The sequence below is a fragment of the Chelonoidis abingdonii genome, chromosome 6 (genome assembly GCF_003597395.2).
Source record: "Chelonoidis abingdonii isolate Lonesome George chromosome 6, CheloAbing_2.0, whole genome shotgun sequence".
NCBI lineage: Eukaryota > Metazoa > Chordata > Testudines > Testudinidae > Chelonoidis > Chelonoidis abingdonii.
This window is the reverse complement of record NC_133774.1, coordinates 58,419,333-58,440,883: the sequence shown is the minus strand read 5'-3', so window position 1 is coordinate 58,440,883 and position 21,551 is coordinate 58,419,333. Positions and strand designations below refer to the sequence as shown.

At 39.9% G+C, this 21,551-nt stretch overlaps 1 protein-coding gene and 1 long non-coding RNA gene across 23 annotated transcripts in view; one reads left to right on the top strand and one right to left on the bottom strand.

Moving 5' to 3' along the window:
- The window catches only part of MEF2C (myocyte enhancer factor 2C), a 162,399-nt gene that overhangs the window by 109,739 nt on the left and 31,109 nt on the right, over positions 1–21,551 (top strand). For 18 of the 22 annotated variants that reach the window (XM_075067063.1, XM_032784913.2, XM_032784910.2 and 15 more), the window contains 3 exons: positions 6,570–6,713; positions 13,712–13,898; positions 15,140–15,187. In XM_075067063.1, the coding sequence (XP_074923164.1) occupies positions 6,570–6,713; positions 13,712–13,898; positions 15,140–15,187 (379 nt within the window). Of the gene's footprint in view, positions 1–6,569; positions 6,714–6,775; positions 6,914–13,711; positions 13,899–15,139; positions 15,188–21,551 lie in introns of all 22 variants that reach the window. The other 4 variants (XM_032784914.2, XM_032784911.2, XM_032784909.2 and 1 more) reach the window with 2 other exon arrangements.
- The window catches only part of LOC142046981 (uncharacterized), a 318,894-nt gene that overhangs the window by 289,139 nt on the left and 8,204 nt on the right, over positions 1–21,551 (bottom strand). The gene's annotated exons all lie outside the window — the stretch shown is intronic.

The window sequence follows — 21,551 nt, the reverse complement described above, 5'->3', positions numbered from 1 at the left end:
AGATAAGATCCATGAATCTGATATATCCGTTTTCTACTTTTTTTCATGAGCCCAAAATTGCTCTGCTTAATTTAAGCCAATACCAAATTTAAAAAGTGTTTTAGGAGTGGATGAAATTGCACAATGAGGAGAGGATTGTGTCTGACCGCTGCTCTAGTATACAGGGCACAAGGAGCCTTCCCTAACATGCACCCACCATAGAAAAGCCACACACAATAGCAGTCCCTGCATGCAGGACGGAAAGCAAAGACTGCTCCCTTTGAGGGCTGCCAGAGGCACAAATCGCCCATAAGAGAGCAAGGAGGAGGCAGCCTTCTATGACAGACAGACAGACCTTTCTGTCTCAAAGTGGGGCAGACACACTGGAAGCAATGATGGAGCTAATAAGGGCATCAGGGTGGACAACTTCTCCCCCCCTCCAGCAGCCTTCAGATGTACGTGTGGCATCGGTACTAGCATATTATGCAATTGGCAAGAGGAGATGTATGACATGAATTTTCACACAGGGTTGGAGGGCGAGTCAATCCCTTAAGCAATCCATGCTCCATGTCGCAATACCACTCACTCAGGTTTGATACAGTTTCCCTGATTCATAACAGAAGGATGGCCAAGCCAGATCTGATTGGCTCTTCATCTCCATGCACCAGGTCACAATGCCCAGAGAGGAAAGCCAGGACCAGGCCTGCAGGATAGGAACCGCCACTGCTGGGGAAATGCGGAGCAGGCTTGTTCTCCAGTCCACCACCCACGGTTACAAAATGTAGCTCTACCAACAACTGGAATGCACAAGCTGCACCATTCTAAGCGTATAGATTCCCCTGCACTCCATGGACCTGGACATCTCCTAGAATGCAGGCCCTTCCAGAGTTCCCCTGGGGCTTTGTGACTCTTCATTACCGACAATATGGGCCAGTGCCTAAATGACATAGCCTGGCCCCAGGAAAACAAAATAATTTTGCCTTTCCTGTGATGTATCAAAACACAATGCTTCATTTTGGTTGAATAGCCCTTGTTTATTTGACTGGCACATTACTAGAACCTGAATAGAATAGAACAGAGTTCACAGTAAATTACAAATATGTAGAAACCCCCTGCCCTGAGGAGCTAATAATCCAATGTGCATGTAGACCTGACAGCAGTTGGTAGTTCAAATGCCAAGAGGAACAGATACTATTGGCAAGGTTCACCATATTATTTGGTTCCACAAAAAGTGTGATTAGAATAGGTATGCGGAGGAGGAGAGGGTAATCACTTGGCACACAAAAGTGGGAGGCAGTTCCAAGCGTAGGTGGTTGGCGTATTGCTGTGAAAAGAATGCTCGTATGCATTAGTTTAAAAGAAGAGGACAGAGGATGTATGTAAAGACTAGACAATGGTTTGTCTTTGGCACGTAGGTGAAAATAACATAGTAAGAGTTTAATGTGTGGTTATTGAAATACAGCTATATTTGCATAGCTCTGTAACTTGTTTCAAAGAGACCTTAAACCACACAAGCATTTTATAATTTATACCACAAAGGTGAGAAATTTTCCATTTTGGGTGTTTGTATAAAGTTGTTTGTCTGGAGCAGATTAGGTGACAGTAAGAGTAACAGTGTGCTATTTGATTCTCCGAAACATACAATTAAAATACATTAGTGCCAGCATACTAGTTTCTGTTCACTATTAAAAGCAAAAAACCCCAAATCCTACATAAATGGAACATAAAATTTGAGATTTAGTCGCACAGACGTTAGGGAATTCGGATGGACAGTTCCCTTAACCCTTTCTCTTTGTGCTTATCATTTCACTAATGTCTTTCATTACATGATTGCACCACAAATCGTATGGTATCAAAACTTTCATCATCATGTATATGAGAAAGGGGACTGAGTGAAGGTTGACTTCACTTTACATTTCCTGACAATGCTTCTGTTGCAACAGATGTTCAGATGAATCTAGCACATGGTTTAAATATGTGTGTCCTGTTCTTTCCAGAGCCTCCATGAATGTAATTGGCCTTTTTGAAGTGGCTGTTTCAATAGGGCAGTTCAAAATATGAAAGCATTACAGCTGACTACTGTCTACCTCTCCGGGTGGACTACATAGCCATCAGGAGCAGAAGGGGGTTCAAACCACTTGTCGCTGATAGTTTGAAGGTTTCCCATGGCCACATACAGGAAAGGGAGGGAAAATGGAGAGCACTCAGGTTGTTGTTTTTTTTTCTGACAGCTCAATATAATTTACCAGAATTACAACTGGATGAGTAGTCCTGGTTGGTGATGGGAATATCAGATAAGGAACACTGTGGGGGGCTCCTTTCAGAATCTATCACAGGAGTGGGAATTAGTGGGTTCTACATTTGGCCATTCAAGAGTCTTGCTTGTATGAAGGTTTAAGTCCTTACACAGGAAGAGTCCATCATGGGAGCACTGTACTTAATATCACATAAAGGAAAGTGGCTTCTGGTCCAGTAGTAGACTAGTAGGTCATTGGGACCAGAGCAAAGAAATCAGCTGAATCTATGTGGAAAAGCTGAATTGTTAGTTGCATAAAGTCAGGCCCTGTTACTTTTCATCCCTATCTTTCATGTAAAGTGTTTTCTCTGCAATTTGCATAGTTGACATAACAAGTGGAGGTTGGCTCTCTCCAGAACAAATGTATCTGCAGCATCTCAAGCCCTAGAAGGCGGTGGATACCGGCTCCCCAGCACACTGTATTGAGAAGAAAAGTCAGTCCACTGCAGAAGGATAAAGAAAACAAAAAGCAATGCAAAAGAGAATTATGGAGCTGGCTGAAGGAGGGGAGCTCATGCATATAAATCCACAACTCACTGTTCTGGCCTTCTTCTCTTCCCTTTCCAGCTAAATTAATGCTACTGCAGAATTACGAGAATCTTCCCAACTAGCACGTTGCTTTATAAGCTTTTAGGTTGTAGTGACTATATGCTGCCCTGGTAGAGCAAGAACTGGCTGATAGTACAGTATTTTTTTGAAACAGCTGTAAACTTGTAATGTAATGAAGGTAAAACTGTTTGTGCCACATTCACAGCATGGTAGTTAGCACAATGTCAGCACTTCCCTTTTCAGAAGTTTATAGTGCAGGGTTTAGACTAAATTGTTGTCATATGAGATTTCAGCCAAGGAAGTTTTCCTTTAACAGTTTTGTTGTTAAAATGTCTTGGTTGTTTTTTTGGATTATTGGAATGCAAACTAAAAGAGATGTTAATTGCTTGGGAAATGTGGTGCTTCCATAGCACAAAATGACTCGTTTTCTTTTTTTAAATAATTTATAATTTTGTTTGGGATTCTCCGTAATATAATCCAATCTACAATTGTTTAATTTCATCCTATAAAAATTCCCTAAATGGAACTTGTGCAAACTAGCTAATCACCAGGATGATGTCAGAGGACTGGCCAATTTCCAGGGTTTGGGGGAAGATACTAGGGTTTAACAAGAAAGAGGGAAGGTACCTGGCCACTGAAAGGCTATGCCATGTCATGCCATGCCTCTGGCTTGCTGTAAGTCCCAAATGGCCTCAATTATACCATGTTGAGAACCATCCTCCCATTTTTAGTCTGTCCTTTTGATATGTCTTTTCTCCCTCAGCTGCTGGGTTCAGCCCCCATACTCAGGTCAAACAATAGCAGAGAGCAAGTGACAGAGTGGAGACTGGGGAAGAGAAGTTTACGTGGAATCTAGAGCAGCTCTGCACTAGGAGGCTTGTTGGGAGATGCAGGAATTGGAATAAGATAAGTGGGTACCCGTCCAGAGATCATGAGAGGTGGGGGCTGGTAGGTGTACAGAGATGGTATATTTTTGGAGATGAGAAGAGAGAGAATGAATCAGAGCAGGAAAGAGAGTATGGCTTGTGTTGGGGAGCTTGAGACAATGGGAGAGCTGCTCAGGACCATTATTTTGTCTGGAGTACCACAGTGCAGAATGCTGAAGATGAGCTTACTCACTCCTGATATATGTGCCTGTAGCTGCCTGCAGCTGTTGCCTCACACACTGCAACCCATCAGTAGCAGCTTTCTTGTGACCATGGACCTCTGGTGGCCCTGTCAGCCAGAGCTCCAGCCGAGCGGGCTAGGTTGCAATCCTGTCTAGTTCTTTCACATCACAAGGCAGGATTTAGCCCTTAATTTATAAAAGACTAAAGTTTAATTTGTGGGGACTAGAGGCAAGAAGAGTTTGATGATCTTTGTCAAACCCATTATACAAAAACTTGTGCTTCAAGTGAATGAAAATTTGTGGCCACTACTTTTCAGTCAGTTGTGATGGCTACTGTAACCCTCATGCACTGTGCGGCCTTTCAAATGTTAACGTTTTTTCTAAATGTTTTTTTATTTTATATGATGAAAAAATTGAAATTATGATATTAGGCTGGAATCCACTTCCTTGACAAAGACTGGTGCAAGGCCCTTTATGCCAGTGACCCCACTCTTCCCTTACTCGCTGTATTTTTGCATTGGGAGATGGCGATGGAAAGGAAGCAGAATATTTCTGCTCACCATAGACCTGAGCACCATGCCAGCTTTTGAGTAAGCCAGCATGCAGGGGGCATTGGGGGTGAGTTGGGGAGGGGACACTAATCTGAGCACACATCCGATCACATGAAACCCCACAACAGGGGCACAGAGGGGTAGGGAACATTTTTCTAGCTGGAGAAGGCTGGATTATAGTCCCAAAGCCTGCTCGTCTGTTAAGGGTGGAATCTTGTTCCACCCATTGCCACTTGCACAAAGAGCCTGATCCCAAGTCACTTGAAGTCAATGAGAATCTTTTCATGATTTATATAGGCTTTGAATCAGGCCCAACATCTGTTTACTGAGGCTTTGTGCAATGTCCATAGAGAGCTGAATTTCACCCTTGGTGCAAAAAATTCTATCCTATGATCCTTATAGTGGATCTCGTCACCAGTACATTGCACATGTATAGAGAATTCCTGTTTTATATGAATAGCAGAGTCAAGACTCACTGTTCCACTCGGAAAGGAGAATTTCACTCTTAATGTCTCTAATTATTTATAGTAAACACAGCAAACAACAAACATTTCAGTTTTTAGTCAGTCCTTTTCCTTCCCATTGGCATGGCTCAGCTTCTTGTCAATGATAAGTTGGTGGTTTGATGGAGCTGGAAATGGCCGTAGATCTCTGCTAAAATGCAATACAAGAACTCTGACCTTCTAAGACTGGGATATAATTGTTATGAGAACCAAAATATAAAATAATGATCAATTCTAATAGCAGAGGGTAAAACAAAAGGTAGTAATGCACCAGGTCACTGCCATAGTCAAAAAGACTTCGGGAATTCTGACTGTTCCAGCTGGAACAGAGATGAAGGCACTCTGAGAAACCAAAGAAAACAGTTGTTCCTGCAGTGAGCATCCTCTCCTATCACATGGGTCAAGCTCAGCCAAGTAGCGACATGAGAATACCAGATGCCTCTCTCTCTCCCCCAAGGAACAGATTTAAATGCAAAATGCACCACAAGTTGGTGCCTGATAATGTTTGTGGGTACCGAAATGGAAGACTTGGAAACCTTTTGCTCTAGGGACTGTTGAAGCAAAATCTGAGCAAACCTATGAAGGCTGGTTTTGTGTATGCTTGCTTTTGCAGTTCATATGGATCTGGTTCTGATATATTTTCAATTTAATCTGGCAAGAGACTCTTCCCTGATGATCCATCCAGGTCAACCAATTAACAAAAAATATCTGAGGCAAGGCATTAGTGCTAAATTTTTAGTTGCTGACTTGGTTGTGTAATGTTTGATGTTTTTTGTCTCCATTACTTAGCTCGTTGATGATGTTCAGAGTTATGAAGGTTGCCTGGAGTGGCTGAACCTTAAACTCATATGTTTTGACTTTTCAGTCAGCATCTGTTTTAACAGCGTATTTCCCTGTATATTAAATTTCAAACTTCATATCAGTGACACTGTAATTAGAGTCAACAAAAAGCAAACGTGATGCCTAGAAGCTCTCAATCAGAGCAGCATAAGCAATGTCCTCCTCCTCTTTGTCCTATCAAGAGTAAGGAGTGGCAGGGCACCATTAGTGTCATCCTTTATGTCAAATTCAAATCAAGGATTTAATTTAAATGCTCTTCCTTCTTCTGTCAAGATCATAGATTATTAAATCCATGTGCAATGTTTGCATTTCTTCCTTCTGTTCCTTTTTTTTGAGGGGTGGAGGAAACATTGCAATACTCCAATTTAAATGTACTCTTGTTTCGATGTCTCTAGTCATACTTTTGAAATGCATAAATATGTGTTGAAACTAATTGTACATCTTAAACATGTTCAGTTACAGTGGGAAGTGTGTATTATAGCATAAAACACTTTATCAGATTGCTTATTCCCATAGTTTATAGACTGATTCTGATTTCAGAAGGAAGAGGTCAGAAGGGTTGCCCATTTGCCACTGGCAAGGGGAGCTCTATAGCATTGACCTGGCGGATCTATATTCACTTTCTTTGCCTAATGGCAAATGTAGCAGCCTCCAACTACGAGGCAGTTTGCAGCAATGTAACACCCCTGAATCTCTCTTGCTGCCTATGTCAAGGTTTGAACTTTCCAAATTATGTATTTCAGACATTGAGAAAGAAAGGACTTAATGGCTGTGACAGTCCAGACCCCGATGCAGACGATTCAGTAGGTCACAGCCCTGAGTCTGAGGACAAGTACAGGAAACTTAATGAAGATATTGATCTAATGATCAGCAGGCAAAGATTGTGTGTAAGTACTCTGAGCTCCTTTCATTTTTTTTTTACTTTTTGATATTTCTCTGAACCTGGCAGGCATTGAACAAGAAAGAAAACAAAGGCTGTGAAAGCCCCGATCCTGACTCCTCTTACGCTCTCACCCCACGCACTGAAGAAAAATACAAAAAAATTAATGAAGAATTTGATAATATGATCAAGAGCCATAAAATACCTGTAAGTACCAAAGGTTAGATGGCTGTCTGCTGATAACTGCTGCAGTAACATACCTTAACCCTTTCAGTTCTGAATTCTTATTGAGAGCATTTAAGCTAGAAACAGGCTTTAATGGCCCTCCCATAGAATCAAATAGAAAAAAATCACAAACATATTTTTTCTCTTGAATTCTCTGCATTTGACACATAGTCAAAACCTCCTATAGGTGAAACCTACGGAAGGAAGTGAAATATACATATATACATTATATTCACTTGATTTACAGAACTGTTTACCACACCACTTGCCCAAATTATATCTAGAAAATAACGATGGAAATCTTTCTTTGTGGATAGGCTAACAAACCCACAGAATACTTTCTGTGGTGATATAGAAAAAATGATGTAGAACTGAAATTCTTATATATATGGTAGCTAACGTATTTTGTACAGGTCACTTCAGTTCTTAAGCCTCAATGCTAAATTCAGTTACAGCACTGAAGGGTTACAGCTAATTGCTCGCTGCAGAGAAACAGCCTGCATGAGAGCCTAATGGTAGGATTCAGACATGTTTGTGTGCTGGGGTGATTTTACAGCTTTATCAGAGGATTTGCTTTCACCTCATCAGCATTTCTTTTAATGCTTTAACATGAGCTAAATTTTGTTTTAACCAAGTCAAAATTTCTAACAGTCAGTCATATGCCTTGCCAGATACGTAAGAGAAATAACTCTGCATGTGCTATTTTGTTTGTACACACATACAGAAAAAAAAGTAAGTATTATAACTGTTTAATAACATTACACTGGTGATACAAACTGACAAAAGTTCAGAAATTCATGATTAAATCCAATATACCTTGTATAAGAAAGAGAAGCAAGCTGTATAAATAGAATACAAGTGTATATAACTTAATGTACAGCCACATTTTTAGCCAGTTTCAAGCAAGCATCTGAATTTGCACATCAGTGTTTGCACATACTGTTGATTGCACCTCCAAAAGTGAGCATGCGGCCATCTTGCATATGCAAAACCTAAATGTGTACATGCAAATAGGAAGGCTGGATACCAATAGCTTTTTATGTCCCCCAAAGCATAGGCCTCTTTTGCAGTCACAGTTCGTTGCACATGCAAAAGCTGATGTCCAAACTGGAGAGACATTTGTCTTTAAGAATTTTCTGATTCTTCTTTCACAACTTTAATATTGTTTCAACTAATTCTTGGATAAAGAGTTTTTCATATGAGTTAAGGAAAACTTGAATGAGCTGTTCTGGTATCTCTGGTAAAATCATGTTTTGGCAAATCCTTAGATAATAAATATTTATCCAAGAGACCAGAATAGCTTAAAATTGAACAAATATTCATTTCGAACACATTGTTAAAAATGCTGAGCGTGTATGAAACATTTAATTGAATACATATACACTTTATATTTCCTTCCCTCCTTCCCCACCTTCCTATTTCCTCTCCTCTGTCTAATTCTGTTTGTCAGCAAGAGAACTTTGATACTGCCACCCTGATTTTACTAAATGACTTGACACAGATCTTTTTGGTAAAGTGATGGCTTCAATTTATTGAGTCAGTTATTAACTCAGATCTCTAGTCCTTTACCTGGTAAAAATCCTGCCCACTGCAGTCCCTTTCCCCTTTCAGATGATGGATACTAGTTGATCAAACCCCCAGGTGACAGAGGCCTTGATCAAATGGGATTTGATTCCAGAAACCAAAATCCCTCAAGTAATTCACTCCTCATGTACAGAATTGAGTTTCACGTGCTCCTTGAGAGGCTGTGATCTCACGTGCTACTTGGTTTTGTTATTCCAAAGCACTATATCTCTAACTGCTAAACTTTTTGAAATCCTAAAAAATTCACTCATGGCTGGGTGTCGATCCTGGCAGCTTTTTAACTCTCTACAAGCGTAGGCAACAGTGACCAAGAGAGATCCTCACTAGACCTGGTAAAAACACAGGACAAAATTTTCTTACAAAAGTGTCACAAAAATTTTGTCTATTTTTTTCATCAAAATTTTGAAGAAAAAATTTACCACCAGCTCTCCTCCTGCATCATAGTCCCAGCTCAGCCATTGACTACTTCTTTGGCTAAACTTCTTTCTGCTGCAGTTTCCTAAACTGCATGTTGGATATAATATTACTTACCTACCTCCCAAAGATGTTGTGAGGTTCAGTTTATTAGTTTTTGTGAAATGCCTTTGAGATGGTCTGAGGAAAGGTGCTATAGAATCGCAGGTGTTACCATGATTATATATATGGCAGGATTCTGACATGCCCTGATGTGGATGCTCAGGAGGAAGACCCTCAAGGAGTCTTACTCCTCCAGTGCACACACTACACAAAGATCTGACACAATTGCAGTCCTACAAGTCCAAGGATGGCTCCCTCTATGCACACGAGGGACACCCCCTCTCCACAAATGATTCAATTCTCACCCTCCACACTGGTCTGCAGAGCAGCACCAGCATGCAGGAGATACATCCTCTGAAACAAAATAGCAGCAGACAGTCTTCCTTTGTGCAATGGGAAGTGCCATCCCTCCCAGTGAAAGCCAATGTCTAATAGGCCTGATGGAGTTCATAGCTAATCCATAACAGGGATTTGTAAATATGAGGCCAGATCTTCAGCTGGTGTAAATCAGCATAGTTCCAGTGAATTCAGTGGAGCTCCAGAAATTTCTATCAGCTGAGGAGGTGGCCTACAAAAGGCAGGCAGGAAGGTGGGAAAAGAAGCAAAACTAGGGGAGGATGGGTGGAAGGGGAGTGAAAACAAGTCAAACTTTTAATCATGGCTTAGAAAAATGTATGGTACAGGTTAGGCCTGCTCCTGGACCTATAATTAAACAAAAATCCTGCAGATGAAAAGAAACTTGGCTTTTCCTCTTAATGAAAAAGGCCAATAATATTTCCACAGAATATTTCGGATGCGTATTTATATGAGTCTAAAACATCTGATGATAATTATATATTTATTTGTAGTTATTAGAAGAGTGCTGAAAGCATATGGGACAGAAATAGTCCACTAGAAAGCAGCTTTGAATCTCTCTCTCTGAATGTATGTAGTGGTAAGTCCTGGTTGAAACTGGCAAAAAACATTAGCAAAATTTAGCACAAGAAATTGTGACCATAATTTCTAGCTCAGTGTGTGATTTCACCCATTTGAAATTTCACATCAAATTAACCCACAATTTGATTATGGAAAGAAGACCGGGCAAAGTAGAGCAATATGCAAAAAGTCATCCATATGTTTGCAATATATCATACGCACAGATGCACATCAGTTCAGGCTGAAATAATGATACCATGCAATGTTCGCACCCTTGTTTCACCTCCAGAAGTGGTGTGGGGATCTGTACCAGGTCCGGCACAACCCAGCCAAGAAAATTTGTGACTGTAAACAGAAGTTTTAGGCAGCCAGAACCACAGAAACAAATTTGAAGCTGGTTGTTATTGGTTCTGCAGTGTAGTATTATACAGCCAGCCTTGATGCCCAGGAGGACCCCACAGTTTACCCAACTCATTATTGATTTTTATGTCCCATATATTTTGACTGCAGAAGGAATAAAACAAAATTCCAGCATTAACATAGCCAAACTGCATATAAAAGCACCAAGTAAACAACCTAACCATAGCCAAACTGCATGCAAAGTGTGGTGTCAACTAGCCCTACAGTATCCAAACTATATAAAAGCATGCTAAGCCAGCCACAACATGTACATGCAGTAATGGGGGATATGAATTCTGCAGCTCATCTAAGAATGCCTTTAGAGAATGACAAAAGAGGACCTTATAATTGCTTTGGCAATGTTCATATGTTTCAGTGATAATTAATCTGTACAGTAGTATAGTAGCCATAGTAATAGCAGCAGTCAGGATTGGGGACCCATTGTGCAGAACAGAGACAATCCCTGCCTTGAGGGGCTTGCATGGACACAAATGGACAAAGTGCAGGAGATGAGGATACAAGCAAATGAATCTGGTGAAGAATTGGCACAGTGTTGTTAGTCATATTTCTATCTGGGTGTTTCTTTTAATTGGGAGGAGAGATAGGCATTAAGGGGATAGGAAAGGAAAAAAGGGGAAGTGGAATGGAAACTGCTCATTAGCTGTATAGCCATGATCAGCAGCCTATGCTTTGTCTGCATCATGGCAAAGGTGAAGCACACAGGATCATTCTGCATACTCAGTGGGCAAAATTCCGAATTGGGGAGGGCACATGCAAGCCCATAAGCATTGCTTGGCCCCTACAGAGCTGGAAAAGTGGGCAGATTGAGCCTGTAGGGGAATTGCCACACCTCCTAAACATGTGGCCAGGATAGGGGGCTCCTAGTCAACTCATTAGGAGTAGGCCGGAAGTATAGCTAATGGATCCACCTTGACATGGATTCAGTGGGCCAAAACATTTTGGAAAGACAGCAGCCATCAGTGCGACACATAGGCTGAAATAGCTGTTGAAGAGAGGCTAATCTTGCAGCCTAATGGCTTGCGTCTGTGCTGTGGAGGGTGGATTCCATTTTAGGGAGTTCCCCATGCAAATTGCTGTTATTTTGGCTTTGTGCCAGGAGGGATGAATTTCACCCATTGTGTTTCTAAATATATCTACCTACTTATATACTGTTTTGAATTACCTACTATGTATGTGTTTCCAAGGAATCGGGCCTACAGTCATAACACACTCAAAAATGCTAATCTGCATTGTGTGTGTTGAAAACTTCCTTTTGCAGAAAAATTTGACATGTAGGCAAAGTTTTGGTTATTAACATAACAATTCAGGTTAGGGTGCTGCACAGAGAAAGCACCTTGTCCCTAAAAGTGATGCAAAGCACTCTAATGTATTTATCCGTTATTGTTTTCAGTATATATTTATTTTCTCTCTTTTTCTTATTTATGGAATACAAGCTATCTAATATAGTTCAGGGGCCAGATACAGAATGTCGTACAACATACAGTTTTGCTTCTTGTCCGCTAAACAAAAGGAGGAGGATATTCCTCAAAATAGTTCTCTCTTCCCCACAGACTTAAACCACCTCACTGAACAAACTCTTCAGAAAATTGACCATTAGGGACAACAGACTTCAGCTCTGTTGTAGCAAAGAGCAAGTTAATTCCAGAGTCAAGGGCTGTCCACTGAGAATGCTCTGCCAGCTGGCCTTAGACTCTTAATCTTGGGTCAGTTAGCTCGAGTACCCCAGCTGCCCTCAGCTGTCATGGCAGCATGAGGGGAGAGAGAGAGTCTTTTTCAGGCCAGGACCCTAGCCACAGACAGTGTTAGAAAACAAAATTAACACCTTGAATTATATCTGGAGTCTGGAGGTACTCGTATAACATGTCCTTTGCATCCTGCCCTGAACTGAAATCTTGCTGTGCACTATTATTCAGTGGTAAGTAAAATGATTCCTGCATATTTAGGGCTGAATTATACTTCCCCTGCGAGGTGAGACAAGGGCAAAGGGAGCGTAAGGCAGCCATAATTTGACTGCTGCTCTAGTACACAAAGCAGGGCGTTTAGCTCGCACTGCCTGCAGAACTGAATAGCCAGCCCCAGAGGATGCATTTATGGGTGGGACATGGGCCAGGCTATGTATCCCCTGTCCAGCACAACAGGATTGTTGCACTATGGACATCTCTCATCACAGTCCCTCCCGGTCCCAGGTCTGTCCTATCAGCCCCAAGCGTTCCCAGAACTTGAGTCAGACCCCCCCCAAAATTCATGAGATTTTAAAAAAAAAAAACACGTTTGGGGGTCCTTTTAATTGCTTCCGGTTTTTGAACCTTTAAGGTGCACTCAGGTCACATTTTCAAGTTTTTCTCTGGAACCAAGAGGACTGAAAACTTGTTATTTTTTTAAGAAACAGAAGCTGGAATTCTCACATGTTCACATAATTCCAGAACCTTAGGGTTCAAGAAAACAAGCAAGACTCCAGAGAAAATCATGAGAGTTGGCAGCACTAGATTGTGCCTTTTAAATGTCTAATAAATGCCTCTTGGTACTGCTGCTACTCAGGCACTTCACCTTGTCTCCTTCTTCCATGCTGTTTAGAGTCATAAGAGGCATAATTTGGCCCAATTTGCTTCATTTAAAGGGATCTTTCAGGATGAAAATAACTGTGTGTGTGTATATATATATATGGATGTTACTTTTAAATGAAGATAAAAGCATAATGAAAAGGCACTACAAAAAAAGAACTGTCAGTTAAGGATCCTGGATATCTGTATTTTACACTATGATTTGATATGTCCTTGGGGAACACTTTGTTTCTTTAAAGCCCATTCTAGACTAAGGAAAAACTTTTAAAAAAGTAATTCAGTTGTTTGTGCCTTTAACATGATTCTGGTTGCTAAAGCAATGCATGCTGAAACTAAACCTTTCTCCCTTGCATTCCATCCCTTCTCATTTTTCTCCATGCAATGAAGTCATCATAATCATGTACCTTTGATCTTAGTCATCTGTGACACCAGATTAAGATATTACAAATGAACAATTATGACTTCACTGAATGGAAGAGAAGGAAAATGAAGCCTAATGAAGAGGGGTTTTGTTTTAAACAAATTGAAAAAAAAAAACCAACCTTCCAGTACTCACAAAGATGTACAAGCTGCAGGAAAGGAATATTGAATCATGATTTGTAAAGCCATTTGTAAAAGCCTTTCTTAGTGCCTTAAATTCTTCTCTTGATTGTTAAGGTGTTTTTTTTTTAATGTTTTAACCACCAGTTACAAAATATTTGAACTAAATATAGAGTAACTGTACTTGAAGACTGTTGTGCTTCTGTACTATTCTTGTCTTTGTTTCCCTTTTTCGCTTGTACAGGCTGTTCCGCCACCCAACTTTGAGATGCCAGTTTCTATCCCAGTGTCCAACCACAACAGTTTGGTATACAGTAACCCAGTCAGCTCGCTGGGAAACCCCAACCTTTTGCCACTGGCCCACCCTTCTTTGCAGAGAAATAGCATGTCTCCTGGTGTGACACATCGGCCTCCAAGTGCAGGAAACACAGGTAGGCTTTGTTAAATCCCATTTCTTTCAATGTTCTTTATTATCAGAATACCAGTGCATCTTTTGTCACTTTAAACTATACTCAGAAAAGCAGGATTTTCTTTTACCAGTCATAACAGGTTGCCCAAAATTGCTGTGTTAAAAAATCAAAGAAAAAGCCTAAGAGGTTTTTAACCCAGATATATAAAATAAAATAAAGCACTGAAAATAATGTCCTGGAAACATCTGAGTATTGTTTAAGAATGAAGGAAATCAATAAAGGATGAAAGGCAGACAATTTGGTCTTACATAAAAAGGCAGCTGATCTACTTGTGTCATGCAAAAAGCCACTGCACTGTTTTTCATAAGCTTGAAAAATTAAGTGTGATCAAGGCAACCTTATCTTCAAAAGTAAAATAGGCCTCTAATACTTAAACAGTAGTTAAGAGGCTAACTACAAGATTTGTGATTCTGTATGTATTCATAAACTCATTGATTGGTAAATGGTAGGCCACCTCCAAGCTGAAGTGTGTAAACAAAAGGTTGCTTTCCATGCTGGTGATGATTCAGGGTCACCTCTGAGCAGGATAAATGGGGATTAGGATCATTTACTCAGTCTGGCTGAAGCAATGTCAGCCTTAAACATTCAGAGTTCAAAGAACCATACAAGGTCTTCAGCCTGAGGAAAAAAGTAAATAAATAAATCTACAGAACGAATGTCTGCAAAAAGAACAAGAATATTATGATCAACATTTACACAAATGTGTTACAATCATTCTTTAACATTAATGTGTTCATAGAGCTACTTGCAATATGTCATTGCCTGGCACCAACCTGATGCAGAATTATCACCTTTGGCTTTTCTAATGTAATTAACAATGAAATAATTATTTGTTCAAATAATCCAGTATCATCAGACCAAGTCTGATTTTTTTAAAATAAAATGATACTTCTTAGACTATGTCAGCTTGAAAAAAAATTCTGGAAAGTGTCAGCTTCTATAAAGTGTCAGGTACTCCACATATTTTTGTATTTGCATGACATCACGACACAAATATTGTTGGCTGTAAAACCTTACAAAGGGCATTTTGCAGTTTTAAGATTATGGGCTTGATCCAACGCCTGCTGAAGTCAATTAAAAGATGTTCAGTGGACATTGGAATGGATCATCTGAGAGAAAACATGTTAATATTGTTTAAAATGTTTGACCTTTGTGGTTTATTTTAGCCATTATCCTTTTGACTATTTTATTTGCACCCCTAGGTGGTCTGATGAGTGGGGACCTCACAACCGGTGCAGGCACCAGTGCAGGTAAAGAGAAGAGCATTTTATGTTGCGTAATATTATTTTGTATTATGCAGTACAACAGATCATTACCATGGGCTTGGTCTTAAAATAACTGTATGCTTAGAATAGGACTTTCAAAAGAGCTCAGCCCTGCCAAGTCAATGGGAGTTCTACCTTTAACTTCAATGGGAGCAAAATTAGGCCACCATTGAGAAAACCACACCCTTAATAGATTTCCATGTACAAAGTGTCCTCAAGCTTTTCCTTTTAACCTAAAGCCTTTCTGTAAAAATGTTTAGGCCCAATCACACAGCCCTTATTCTGCCAAATCTCCCTTTGAAGTCAAAGGGTGAAATCCCAATCCTATTGAAATCAATGGCAGTTTTGCCATTCGCTTCAGTGGGCCAGGATTTTGCCCAGTGAGTAGAAACTTGAGTAAAGACTGTAGGACTGGGTCTCTTATGAGGACCTAGATTCCGCAGAGCACTTAGGCACGTTTCATTTTAATCATATGCTTAACTCGACCCCTATTCAGCAAAGCACTTCAGCATGTGCTAAGTTAAACACTTGCCATTTGTATTGACTTTGAGCTACAAAAATTGCAATGAAACAGCAGTAAATGAAACATTTACTTAATTGCTTTATAGAATCAAAGATTAACAGACAAAGAATTTTCAAAAGACTTTAGGAGATCCAGGCATAGAAAAATATTGGATCCAATTGATTTAAATTGGAGCTGTGCCTGGTAAGGACTGCAATATCAGAGTGATGTTGCTTTTATGTTGTAGGAACTGCTCCCGGGCTCAGTAAATGCTGCAGTATACTACCAGGACAGTGATGCTGCATTATCATGTGTACCATACACCAGTGGTAGCAATACTTGGTGGAACATATTCTGAAGCTCTACTCTCTTACACTATATCATTAGGGTACTTACCCAGGGTACTAGATATAATATTTTGGTTTTGCCCCCCGACTTCTCCCAACTTGCCTCAGACCACTCCTTTTTCTTTTTTTCTTTTTCATTTTGTTACATACAAATATATCACAGATTTTGCATGCTGGATATGTTCTGAAATTGAAACAGCATAGCAGTGGACCAAGTAGGCATTTTCAACTGGCACTGCAGCTGGAGAGGTCATTTTGTATTACCGTATGTCTACAGCATGCAGAACACAGTTCATATGGCTCTTAGCCATTAGTCTCTCCTATTCTCAAAAAACCCATGCTAGAAAATTACAATTTTCTTATTATCTGTTGGTATTTTGCATAAATGCAGCTAAAGAAGAGTCTTTTTGGTGATGTTTGATGGTTTCATGTCATACCCTTTTTTGACCATGTACATGATTGAAGCTTCAGGCACCACATGAAACTCAGAGAGGAAGTTTGATTGCCCTATTAATGAGCTCCCTCTACTGGGCTGTTAAGATATGTCATGGTAGCACTATCATTGGTTTGCCTGTCTCTTCATTCTTACAAAGGTGCTGGGAAGCAGTAAGGAGGGCAGTGTTTCATTCTAAAAATGTTTGTGTCTACTAAAGTGATTACTGTTCTAAATGTATAGTTGGCTTTGTCATTCTTGGTGCTCATTAAAATCTATACACATTTTACTGTCTACAGAACACACACTCAACACACTAAGTATAGGGACCATGCTTTTTTAATGTGTATTTTTCTTTTAAGTTAGGTATAGTAAAGAGGACAGAATGACCCTTTGAGAATATAGATTGCTTATTCTATTATTACACACTTGGCTTTCAAGCAGTATATCTTTGGGCTGGTCAATTGATTTAATTCTGTGTAAGAGGGATATTACCAGAAACGCCTCATAAATATTTAATTATATGAATAGTCTTTGTTCTTTATCTGGCAATAAGAGCCAGAAACACCAGTACAGATATGTGTTCCTCATGTCTTAAATGCAAAACAGTAGGGGAGATTTGATATAGGGCCGAAGGACGATGAGAGGTCATATATGGTTGAATCGTCTGCCTCAGTAGCTTCATTCAACAATGCCACTATTTTGGAGAGCCTTCTCTCTCATAAGGGTACAGAAGAATAAACATAAAAAGTTCTCTTTGTTAACCATTTTTCAGACAAAACAGAGACCCCAGTGTTTTTTCCATTTGGCATCTTAGATGGTGGCATGATCATGTGGTTTAATTTGTTAGGATTCCTATTTCTTGCCAAATTAGAACTTTATGAATTTGCATTTTTTCTGCACCATCCAAAAATAGCATATATTCAAAATAATGCACTCCAAGAAGAAGAGCTAAGTTGTTCAAAAGTTTAATTTCAATCACTACAAAATGAAACTATTTTTGATTGGCAACAAAAAGGGCACAAGTATCTGGCATGACTCTGACAAATTACATGATAACTAGAAAATGGGAAACGAAAAAAGCTACTTAAGTTAGTTACGTCCATGTTTTGAAAACTATGTTATTTTGTTGGTTTGGATTGTTATGTGTAATAACCCTAAAATCATCCATAGTTTTACCTTGTGAGTCAACCCAAGACATAAATTTAAGAAGGCTGACTACATTTTTATTATTCTGCACAATTTAATACCAGTAGTGGTATTTTTAAACTAAAATCAAGATTACCATAGGTTTGTTAGAATAAATTTGTTCTTAGTCAAACTCTAGTGGGACAGTTTATGCAGGGCGGGTGCAAGGATGTTTTGCACCCTAGGCGAAACTTCCACCTTGCGCGTCCCCTCCCCGAGCCCTGTGGCAGCTCCCCACGCCACCCTCCGCCCTAAGGTGCCCCTCCGCAGCAGCTCCTTCCCTCCACCCGCCCCAGTTCACCTCTGCTCTGCCTCCTCCCCGAGCATGTTGTCACCGCTCCAATTCTCCCACCTCCCAGGCTTGCGGCGCCAATCAGCTGTTTGGCGCCGCAAGCCTGGGAGGCAGGAGAAGCAGAGCAGGGCGGCATGCTCAGGGGAGAAAGTGGAGCAGAGGTCAGCTGGGGCGGGGAGCGGTTCCCTTGCATGCCGCACCCCCCTCGCTTACTTGCTGCAGGTGGTGCTCCCCCCACCCCACCCCAGCTCCCTCCGCCTAAATGCCGACAACGACCAGGATGGCTGAAGATCCGGCCGCTGCGGTCGCCGTCGAAGGACCCAAAATACCGCCTCCCAAATGCTAACGTCCTAGGCGACCACCTAGGTCACCTAATGGGTTGCACCGCCCCTGAGTTTGTCATGTCATGGGAGGTGGTGGAATCTTCATCCTTAGCCGTTTTTAAAGCCTGGCTTGACAAAGCCCTGGGTGGGATGATTTAGTTGGGATTGGTCCTGCTTTGAATAGGAGGTTGGACTAGATGACCTCCTGAGGTCTCTTCCAACCCTGATATTCTATGATTCTATGATTCTTCTATGATTCTTTGTGAGAGTAGCAACTGTCAACAAAATTAGAGTGAACTTCCCATTTAGTATAGCTGCTAAATTATAAATATATCAATGGCATTGGTGCTATTCTCTTAAACCAGAGATTTTTGAGTGAAAGAAAAGAACAAGAACTCTTGGGACCTAAACCAGTATATTGTAAAACGCTTTTAGAGTTACACCTTTCATAGTAACCGCTTAATCAAGTGACATGCTACCTGTTTACATAGTAAAGTATGCAATGTTTTAATTTTTAGGGAGCACATTTACCCTTAAACATAAACCAGTTAAGTTGCGGGGAATTTGACAAGAAACTAATAATGAGACCAAAGTGTTTTTGTTGCTGTGCATTTTCTGAGCTATAATTTTGTGTAGTGGTTTAACATTGTTGAAAGCCTGACAGAGGATAAAGATTTCAAATAATTGTTGACTGCTCCTTAAAAACTTACTGCTACAATTGATTTTGGCGGCCTTTCTTTGCCCATATGTTTTGAGTTCCTGGTTTTCACTACCTCTAAAGTTGGATTATATTTTGCATTTCACACTAGTATTGGGTTTTCATATAAGGAACACATAGTTTTATGTTGTTTTTAATTTTTTCATTGAATATAACTAGAAAAATATTGTGGGACAAGTTCTGCTCTGTTACACAGGTGTGAGTCTGGAATAAGACCACAAATGCCAACAGAGTTATTTCATGTTTACACCACTGTAAGTAATAATCAAATAGGAGCAGAATTTGACCCTGAATCTTTAAATCCAACCTGAGATTCTCCAAAAGGGGTAAGGTTAGCAGTATTTTCAACAAAAATGCCATTTTAACTGTCTCTTTTCTTCTCTCTTTTTTTGTAATTTGTTTTTCTCATTACTGTTTCCTCACTTTCTCCCTCTTAAAGCCAATATCAAAAGAAAAAGGATACACAATTCAAAAGTAACTAGCAATTTGTGGCATCAAAAACACTTTAATGAGGACTGATTTTCAAATAGTACTGAGCTCTCTTCTATAAATCCAGCCCCTTTATGGTCACTCAGTTTGGGCACCCAGAAATCGCTAGTCATTTCTGAAAAATTTATCCTGGTATTTTTAAAAAAACCAATCCCATATTAATCTATGAATCGGCAGGCAGTCAAGCAGGAAGTACTTAAGGAGGCATGTGGTAAAATCCCCTCTTCCAAAAATTAAGTACAGCATACCAGAGGCCATATCAGTTTTTGCCAGATTGGGTCTTGGATCTCTCTCTCTCAGCCAGTATCATAACTCACTAGTGCTACACTACTGATTTTACTTCACCTAGTCATGATTTTACTTCACTTAGTCCTACTGTGTACAAATGGATTATACATTCTATTACTATTTCATATCAAATAGAAATGTGTGTAGTAGTTATTTTTAATTTCTGAGTCCTCAGCCTGGAAGATTTCTGGACAATACCTTTTAAAAAAAAATACAACGAAAACAAAGATTTATTTTAGAAGAAGAAGAAGAAGCAATGTGCCCAAATAAGCCTGTGAGCAGGAGAAAAAAGTATCAGGTTGGAATTTCTGAAGGCGCCTACCTCTCTTAGGCTCTGGTGAAAATCCAAACTCAAACAACCAACCTAATGCTAAACGAAACAGATTAAAAGGATTAAACATAAATTCTTATCCTTGCCCTACAGATGTGCTTTGGTGAATGTCAATGGAAAAATATTTCCTGGGCCATAAATGTGAAATATGTTAAATAAAGAAATGCATTAAAAATTATTATTATTAGCATAACCATTTATACTGTAGTATATCTGGAAGCTCCCATCAGATTGGAACCTCTCTGGGGTACATGCAGTATAAATGTATTGTAAACAACAGTACTTGCCCCATAGAGTTTACAGTCTAAAAGAAAGAACATAAGAACTGCCATACTGGTTTATACCAATGGTCCATCTAGTCCAGTATCCTGTCTCCAACAATGGCCAGTACCAGAGTTTCAGGGAGACAATGTAGAGCACGGCAATTTTGGAGAGAAACTTCTCTGTCTTCCTCTGGCAGAGGTTTAGGGTTGTCCCAAGCATAGAGTTCCATCCCTGACCATTTTGGCTAATAGCCATTGGTACACTTGTCCTCCATGAACTAATCTAGTTATTTTTTTAACCCAGCTATACTTTTGCCCATCACAACATCGCAAGGCAATTAGTTCTACAGGTTGCTGGTGTGTTGTGAAAAAAAAAAAGTATTTCTTCGTGTTTGTGTTAAACCCGTTACCCATTAATTTCATTGAGTGACTCTTGGTTTTTTGTGTTGTAGGGAAAGATGAATACCATTTCTCTATTCACTTTTTCCATTCCAGTCTAGTCACTATTTTATAGAGCTTTCTCATGTCTCTCGCTATTAATAGTCTCTCTTCTAAAATGAACAGCTCTAGCTTTTTTAATCTCTCCTTTCTTGAAGTCATTTCATACCTTTTGATCATCTTTGTTGCCCTTCTCTGAACCATTTCCAGTTCCTTTTTTAGATGGGGCAACCAGAACTGGACATAGTGTTTCACGTGCGGGTGCACCATGAATTTATGTAATGGCATTATGGTATTTTTCTGTCTTGTTTTCTATCCCTTTCCGTATAGTTCCTAGCATTCTGTTAGCCTTTTTGACTGCTCCTTTGCATTGAGCTGAAGTTTTCAGAGCACTATCCACAATGACTGTAAGATCTCTTTCATGAGTGGTAATTTAGAATCTATCTATCTATAGCTGGGATTATTTTTTTCAAAGTGCATTGCTTTGCACTTATCAGTGTTGAATTTCACCTGCTATTTTGTTGCTCAGTCACCGAGTTTTGTAAGACCCCTTTGTAACTCTTAGTTTACTCCAAAGCTGACTGCAATCTTTGTATCATCTGTAAACTTTGCCACTTCATTTTTCACTCCCTTTTCCAAATCATTAAGGAATATGTTCAGCAGAACAGGTCCCAGTACAGATCCATGGGGGCCTCACTGTTTACTTCTCTCCATTGTGAAAACTGTACATTTATTAT